This window comes from Etheostoma cragini, chromosome 17, assembly GCF_013103735.1.
Source record: "Etheostoma cragini isolate CJK2018 chromosome 17, CSU_Ecrag_1.0, whole genome shotgun sequence".
Lineage (NCBI taxonomy): Eukaryota > Metazoa > Chordata > Actinopteri > Perciformes > Percidae > Etheostoma > Etheostoma cragini.
This window is the reverse complement of record NC_048423.1, coordinates 25,596,706-25,605,571: the sequence shown is the minus strand read 5'-3', so window position 1 is coordinate 25,605,571 and position 8,866 is coordinate 25,596,706. Positions and strand designations below refer to the sequence as shown.

At 41.3% G+C, this 8,866-nt stretch overlaps 1 protein-coding gene across 1 annotated transcript in view; it reads right to left on the bottom strand.

Annotated features, from left to right (window-relative positions):
- ttc27 (tetratricopeptide repeat domain 27) overlaps nucleotides 1-8,866 on the bottom strand; it is a 55,700-nt gene that overhangs the window by 9,818 nt on the left and 37,016 nt on the right. The window contains exons 10-13 of the mRNA XM_034898554.1: nucleotides 7,021-7,134; nucleotides 4,751-4,846; nucleotides 1,468-1,590; nucleotides 1,028-1,255 (exon numbers count right to left, since the gene is read on the bottom strand). Coding sequence (XP_034754445.1) covers nucleotides 1,028-1,255; nucleotides 1,468-1,590; nucleotides 4,751-4,846; nucleotides 7,021-7,134 — 561 coding nt within the window. The remainder of the gene's footprint in view (nucleotides 1-1,027; nucleotides 1,256-1,467; nucleotides 1,591-4,750; nucleotides 4,847-7,020; nucleotides 7,135-8,866) is intronic.

Here is an 8,866-nt window from a genome sequence, read left to right as displayed (position 1 = left end):
TGCTCTATCTGTAAATTACAGAGCGGTCTAGACCTGCTCTATCTGTAAATTTAAGAGCGGTCTAGACCTGCTCTATCTCTTAATTATAGATCGGTCTAGACCTGCTCTATCTGTAAATTATAGAGTGGCCTAGACCTGCTCTATCTGTAAAGTGTCTTGAGATAACTCTTGATATGATCTGGTACCATAAATAAAACTGAATTGAACACTGAAAAATCGCTTTTTCAGAAGGTAACAGGCCACAATAGGCTATAAAACTGGAAAGCATCTCTTATGTAAAGGATAATGGTTGAAAAATGTTATTTTTTAAAATGAATAATAAAAAATGTAACGTGTGCATCAGGGGTATTTCGATTAGTTCCACTAATTGAAAAGTTGCAGCCTGAGTCATCCATCCATGTGTGTGATTATAAACATGTGAGTAGACTGGTATAATAACATATAGATATGTATTTGGGTGTCTTAACGTTGTATTGACGTTTGTATGTTCTAAGATTTTCAGTTACATTAGCATATGCAAACGCTCACAACAGTCTTCTTGTGCTCACATGTATAACCCACGTCATACTGTATATGAATATTATTGGAGGCCGTTTGATTTAACGTGATCTGATGAGATTTGGCTCGAGTTTCCACCAGCGTTTCAGAAGCAGTGGTCTGTTCTGCTCCAGTAAACATACCAGCCCTGTCTGTTCTGACAGAGTCTCGGCGCATTGCACAGAGCACACTGAGCCGGCCAATAGACCGGAGGCGGGAGCACCACGACATGCCGCGGAACACGGCCAAGTGCACTCCCCTGCACTGGTCACCAAGCCATTTCTCTTCTCTGTTCTATTCTAAACCCACGTAGAGCTGTGTGTCAAGGTTGAACCCAACGCCACACACAGGAGGACAGCTACACTACAGGGCAGCATACTTAACAACATATCTGGAATAAAAGGTTTACAATAATAATCATTTAATTACGTTTTCTTAGCGTTACAAGAGTCTTAGTTTTGCGATTGCATTGTCAGTGCAGTGCTTGTACCTGCATGCCGTTGATTTGCAGTGAGTGCTCAAAGCAGTCCACGCACTGCTGGAACTCTTTGTTGCGGAGGTGCAGCAGGGCTTTGGAGCGCATGGCTCTGGCACTGCGGAGGCCCGACAGCTCCCACGCACGGTCGTAGTACTGATGCTCCCTCAGGATGTCTCCCAGCAAGCAGTACAGACTGGGCATCTCCTTCTTCTCTAACTCCCGGCGAACTATCTCCTCAGCCTGGACAAATAGACGGGACGGAGCGGGACGGACAGAGTGGAGGACGAGATGGATAAGGAAGGAGTCATTGGAATTGGAATAAATAAGTAAGGGACTAAGAGAAATAGGATAGGAACTGGGAGACACTGCTCGTCATGCAGTACTAGCAGAATAAAGTTACACAGGTAATAAGAACGGAATAAGTATGTGTGTGTGTGTGTGTGTGTGTGTACCTTGCCATGTTGGCCCAGCCTCTCATAGCAGATAACTACATCCTCCCAGAGCTCCAGCTTCTCATATAAGAGCAGGGCAGAGCTAGTGCAGCCGAGGTCCGTCAGCAGGCTGGCCAGCTGTTTCTAGAGACGGGGAGAGAACGAGTCTCAGAGGATACCACCATGCTAGCTGCTTCAAATGTTGTGAGCATGCTCACGTGCAAACAACAAAAACTGACATTGGGGTGTTGACCATCTAAGTGTAGTGGGTTAGCGTGCCAATGTTTGATGAGCAGCACAAAAAAAAAAACTATAGCTGCTGAGTGATGGAAATATCAAAAGTTTGCAGGTCAGTGGTCGAAACCACTGTTTCACCAAAGATACTACACTTCATCCTGAATGTCTGAACCTCATCTATCAGCAATCTATCCAATACAGAAACAGCCATTTTATTCATATAGCACATTTTATTACACGTAAAACCCAAACAGGAATACACAAAGCATCAAGACAAAAACAAACAAGTGCGGCCCTATAGATTCACAACCACACATACTGTACATACTGCGATTAATCAAATGCCTGAGAGAATATTAAGGCTTTGAGGTTGCTTTTGAATTTGGACCCAGTTGTGATGGAGCTCAGGTCATTAGGCAGCTCTTTCCAAAGAGCAGGACCCACAGTAACTAAAGCCCTGAACCTCTTTACATAGACCACACGCTCTCCCAGGTGAGTTATCCCCCGCCCGGTCTGTAGTTAAAAATTATACATGGATTCAGATTTTCAGGCGATTCAGGCGTTTGGAAACCTGGAAAGTCTATACAACGTTTCAGGACAAATCATCCAATATTTGTTGAGATATCACAGTGTGGACCAAAGTTGTGGACTGACCACCATCACTAGTGGCTAAATATAATGACTATATGAAAGAATGACTACAGTACTGTAAAATGATTGGCTGCCTAGTCAGCAGTGACGTAACATAATTTTCACTGTGTGTTGTGGCATTACAGACCTGAACTGTGGTAAAGCAACAGTATTTAAAACGCCTTCACTCCAAACGCGATTAAAAGACACACACACACACACACACACACACACACACACACACACACACACACACACACACACACACACACACACACACACACACACACACACACACACACACACACACACACACACACACACACACACACACACACACACACACACACACACACACACACAGAGAGACCAACCATAAACAGACCTTCAGTGCTTTGGCACATGCAGGCCATGGTTCTCCAGTGTAAAAAAAAGGATGACAGCACCTGCTGCAATCATCCGCCTCCAACCGCTTTCCTGTCCTCAGGCGGCAATAGGGACTCTTCAATTCCAGCATTATTGCTGCCATTAGTTATTACTGGCTGATGTCTTCTCCCCACCGGATATCTCTCCCTCTCAAACACTCCCCCTCCTTCAATCTCTTGACAAGTCTACATATTTCTATAACAGCTTTTACTACATGCTCTATTTTACTGTGCCACCTACCCTGTGCTGTGTTAGAATGTCTCATGTTTGTCATCAAAGATCTAATGATGCTTTGTTGTATGTAAATGTGGCACAAAATGTCATTAGTGCAGTTTGCTACAGCTCTCTGAAACCCATTGCCCCTATTGCTTCAGAGCTGTCACCTTCTGCACAAAGAGCAATACTTGGGATTATACCAAAAACTGAAAATGAACATTTTCTAACTGAAAGCAAGTCGGACTGAGACAACTGACCAGACAGGGACTGTCTACTGAAAGCTTAAAAACTGTTAAGCTTTGGAAATCTCCACAGAGCAGCAATAAGAGAGCTACTCTGTATCCAAGTTTGGAGCAAAGAAATAGATTAAACAGTGTGTTTATCTGCTCTAATGTAAGCTGCTAATATTAGCATGCTGGCTAACTAGCTTCCCACTTACAGGGGTATAGTGATTTAGCATTACTTTGAAGCCAAATAGTTAACATAGCATTAGTTTACTACTTTATTTTGTTGGGTTAGAGATAAAATTAGAAAGACCCGGTAAGGAACAGTAGAATGACATGTGGGAGATAAGATGCTACTTTATCACTAGAGACAGAAGTCTCATCACTATATCATCAGAGTTTATTGCTAGTGCTAGCAACTAGTAACAGCGCTGGGGCCACCTAGCTAGCTAACCAACTAACTATATAGTCCTGCTAATTATTTCATCGCTAGAGACCGAAGTCTCATCACTATATCATCAGAGTTTAATTCTAGTGCTAGCAGCTAGTAACAGCGTTAGGGTCACCTGGCTAGCTAACCAACTAACTATATAGTCCTACTGATTATTTCCATCTGCCTGTACGATGGCTGGTAGGACCAAAGTGTTGGACAGTTGGACAGAGAGAGTTAGCTTATATTGTTAGCTGAGGTTTACAGACATCTACCCATCTTTTATTGCTATAAGTGTTGATAGCTTTGTCCAAACTGAAATAGGAATGATGACACATGTTTAACTGCCATGCTAAAGTTCCCAGAGGATGAACGCCACTGATATTACCTCAAACCCCTATTCTCCATCGGGTTTGCTGCGCTGCAGTTTATTCAGTGGGACTGTAGGAGAGCTTGGAGTGGAAGGTAGATACAAGCTAATGAACACACAATTGTTCTATAAAGCACTTTTAGAGACAATAAAATCTGCGAGTCAAGCAGGACACTCCCGGTGTGGTGTGACGGAGGACAAACAAACCGGAACGCAGCAAAGACGTGCCCAGTCTGACGCAGTAAAAATAATGGATTTGGAGTCCGTAGGAAAAAATAAAATTAAACTCAAATAAAATAGTTTTAACTAAACCCCTAAATCAAATAAGTAATTTTATTCAAAACATAGAGAGCTTTTTTTACATGTATGGGAACTATAAAAGATAATCTAATAAATAATACCACCAAAACATTTAAAAACACAATAGTTAAACTATATATCATAAAAAAACTATATTAAAGCTGTAGGACTAAATGTCAAGTTTATTTCTTAAAAGCTATACATATATTTTGTGTGTGAGAGTATAACTGGCAGCAGAGGCCAGATAAGGGCTCTCCCCATTATCTATGGGTTTTGGTAGGAAGTGAGGCCGATGGCCTTCCAAAACTCCCCAGACAGAAAACCTAGCTGCATAAGACCCTGGTCATAAACCTGAGCACGTGAAGCATGTGAACGTTAGCATTATGAGCATGTTAGCATGCTGACGTTCATTAAGTCATTGTGTTACATACATTTATTAAAAATGAAAAACATTAAAAAAAAAAATTCTACCTGGACAGCCCATCTGGGGGGGGCTTGGCAGAAATAGAACCCCTTCAGCCTCTCGGTCACGGGACAGTTCTTGTCTTCAAAGTGGTCTACTATCGCCTGGCAGAGGAAAACACAAGATGAATTTGTGCAGCTGGGTGGCTTGTTATGAAGCCCACAGACGGAGGGGGGGGGGGGGGGGGGGGGGGGGGGGGGGGGTCGCACACACACCAACTGAACAACCATCCATGTAATAAACCAGTTGGGTAAAACTAAACAATAAGCAGATTTTCAAATTCAGGCTCATTTCAAAAATCAGTTTCAGCTTTTCAACAGATTCAAATAAAAGCTGATCTTCTCAGTTTCCCATGTAGAGACTGACGTGTACAATAGTCAGCAGGCATGTTGGGAGCACGGGCCTGCAGTGGCCTCAGGGGCAGGTTAGACCTCCCAATCATCACAAGAAAAGATTGTGCTGATTGGGAGGTTAAGAATAGTAATTCAGTGTTCATGTTACAAAGTAATCTACCAGGAATGTTAGCTTCTTGTGTTTGATTGGCCAGCCCTGTCAGAGGACACTCTACTGCGGTCAGGCACTAACTCTCATGACTATCAAAGACAATATCAAAACTAAATGGATATGACATTTCATGTTTTGTGACTTGCTGTCAGAGAGTGACTCTGCTAGGTGAGTGATATTTCTTTTCTTTGGGGGGTGGGGTGGTTAGGTGACCCAGGGCTACAGCTGAGACACCATCAGCATAAAACGGAAAGTCACTCATTAAGGTTATTTTCACACTTATAATTTTGCTCACAAAATGTTTTCACGTGAAAGAAACCAAGGAACATTCTGTATAACTTTCCACCACTTTAAGCCAAGCATCAATAAATGTTAAAAATTGAATTAGAAACACTAATGACATTTGATCAGATCATGTGGATGCTCCGACAGTGTCGTGTTGTAATTACTTAGAATTCCTTATTGAGTGACAGGCACTACACACTATATCTTGGGATTAACCATAAACCCAATCCTACTGCATACAGCATTAAGTTGTAGGATGTACAGTGTATTTCCTTTCTTCAATCAACCTGAACAGAGGGAAGCACTCACACTACATAAAGTACGCCTAAGAAAACTACATCTATTGCTTACAATTTCCCTCCAAGTACCTAGCCTCAAGCCTGAAATGGTTGAGTAAAAAAAGATAATTTCTTCATTTCAGCATGAGCACAGCCCTTTGTTCCAGCCCGGGGTTTGAGTCTAAGAAGCTTTTTTTCATTATCTCATAGTCACGTGTGGTTTTTGGAGCTGTGTGGGGGCATGGTTTGGTTTGTGCTTAAGGTTATTTGGAAACAGAAAACAGTTTTTTACAACATATTTTTCTCACTTTATCGCACATCTGATGAACATAATTTTCTGACTATGAACCAAAGACCTTCTGTGTGTGTGTGTGTGTGTTTAAATATCTCGAGAAGCGTTCATACTCGGTGGGTGTATTACTGAGTACTAAATGAACTTGGCGTTTGGAATTTAGAGCAGTTTGTACAACGTTGATTATTAATACATATGAATAAAACGAAGCACCGGACAATAAACGGTGACCTGTGTGCAGCTGCAGGGCTTCACCCAGCGGGCTACCATTAATACGCATATTTCAGCGGAGCATTTGTGCCTGCTGGGGCCAGCCGACTGACCTGACCCCCCAACTGTCTTTCACTTCCCTCAGCAAACACGAGTCAGGAACATCGCCACTCTGCCAACTCACAATGTAAGTCTGCCAACTAACTCTTAATTCTAATGATGTTTCCGCCGTCTAAATACCTTTATTATTATTATATCTAATTCTGAATACACTGAGCAGTGTTCTCATTCCCAACGTCTCTTACCTACACACTGGTCTAACTGACAGACACAGACACAGACAGGAGGAGGCTCAGAACTCACTCCCAATCCTTCCCTGAGTCTATGGAGTCTGCTGTGCTGCACTTATCCATTATGGGAAAAATTCATCATAATGATCATTTTGATCAATATTGAATTCACGGTTATTTAACATGACTACTCATTGACTTCTGGAAAGATGTTGCATTTATTGAACTGAAAACACCTTCAACTGTGAAACTTCCTGTTTTTCCATTCAGAACATAAGACAAAGTATTAAATTATTAAACATTTAACATATATTATTAATAAACAACCCTACAGGTGATGCTCTTCGGTCATTCATCTTATTTTGGCCTCGTGTTAGATAACCAGCTCGGCCTCATGATGAATGTAGAAACCATCCTACCTGGGTTTGCATCATGGCTCTCTCCACACATCTGGAGCTCCCTTTCTCCAGTTTGGTCCGGAGACAAAGCGCAGAGACTTCTACAGCCCAGAACTTGGGCTGGGACAGAAGACACTGCAGACAGACATGAGAGGGACAACATGATTGAGAATCCTGTAGACCGCAAGAAATCCCTCACAATGCCCAACAAATAGGACAGGTACAGTATAGAATACATACATTTTGACTGGGGCCGTTTTTTTTAGTTTGCAGTTGATCTGTAAATGTGTTTTATATACATATATCCGATAACCAATAAAGTTAATACATTTAAAAGTGTTCTACTTTGGCTCGGCTACAGCTCTGGGACAGACACCCTCTGCCTCGGTTTCACTCACCACTTAGTCTGACTTAATGTGACCCCCCCACACACCTATCTGACTATCTGTTACTGAGTGTTATGTTGAAAGTTTATCATTTATTAAATATTAGTTTAAAGCGTTTAAACAAAGTTTTGTGTTGGAGATTGAAACATTCCAAAAATCCTAACTTAGATTTAGAGATTTCCATGTTCACTGTAAATACATATCAGTTCCATATAACAGTTATCAGTGTCATTAACTAGTAATAATCAGTCTGGTATCAGGATCCCTGATTTCCTAACTCTACCAGTACAGCAACAGAGTTGTACTACGTACAACTATTTCCATTTTGTTCCACTTAGCAGGTTTAGTACTACTTCCTGCAAAGTGTTTCATAATAAAAGCCTACCAGGAAAGGGAGAGGCAATGCACTTAGAGCTTCCCAAAGGTAATGTGGGTTTTATGAACAGAATCTGACAGAAGTCCTACAAAGTGTTTCCAAATGTTCTCCCAGCTTGACTTTATTAAGCAGAATGAGCAGCAACTCAGGAGGGGGGGGCCACAACCACGCCTCCTAAAGACACAAAGCCAAAATGAATAAAGTATCTATCACATATCGTCTTCTGAAATAGACGGTATGCTTTTTTTGATCATTTGAAAACTGAGAAACAAAATCCACAATTTCAATACTTTTGCTCCAAAATAAATATGCAAATACGGTGAGTTTTCCCCCTAAAAGCTTATTTCTCATAAACAACGCTTAACCAGTAGTGCATTCCTGTAGGGTATTTTTTAATTTGCATAATTAGGAATATAAACTGTACTGACTGTAACGGAGTCACCAGATCCCCAATAAAGGCTTGTAAACCCAAAACCACTTTGGTCATCTTTAAGTATTACTGACTAAATTATTATTATAGTTATAATATTGAATGTGTCAAGATGCCAGGAACATGAAGTAGTATTGCATTAACCAAGGAACAGTAGAAATAGAAAGGGTCAGGTAACTCCAGCAGGTATTCCAGGATTTAGTTCAATAGTTTCAGTTCCCAATAGGCCTGCACGATTAATCACCCTGTTCACCATTTCAGTTTTAAAGAACATTGATTTGTTTTTTTGTTTTATTTAATGACTTTGATTCTCATTTATTTTTTTGAGCTGACTGCATGAAAAACCTATGACTTCCTTCTGTAAGTTGTAATCATAGACTGTATAAACTAGGTTTTAAAGGTCTCCCCAGCGCTGCGGTGCTCTCCCTTCTCTTCACTGGAGCCTCTGTGTTTACAGGCTTGCAGATGAGTAATGAGCTCCAGGTGCCAAAGTAATCACTTTGGTTAAAGTTATGGAGTAAATGTCCTGAGGTTTGGTCTATGTCAATGTCTCTCATACAGCAATAACGGTATATCTTTCTGACCGTGACGTTTCACATCGACGTGTGGAGAATATGAGGATTAATACTGGGATGGGGGGGGAGAAACAGGGGTTAATATGGGGATTAATACTGG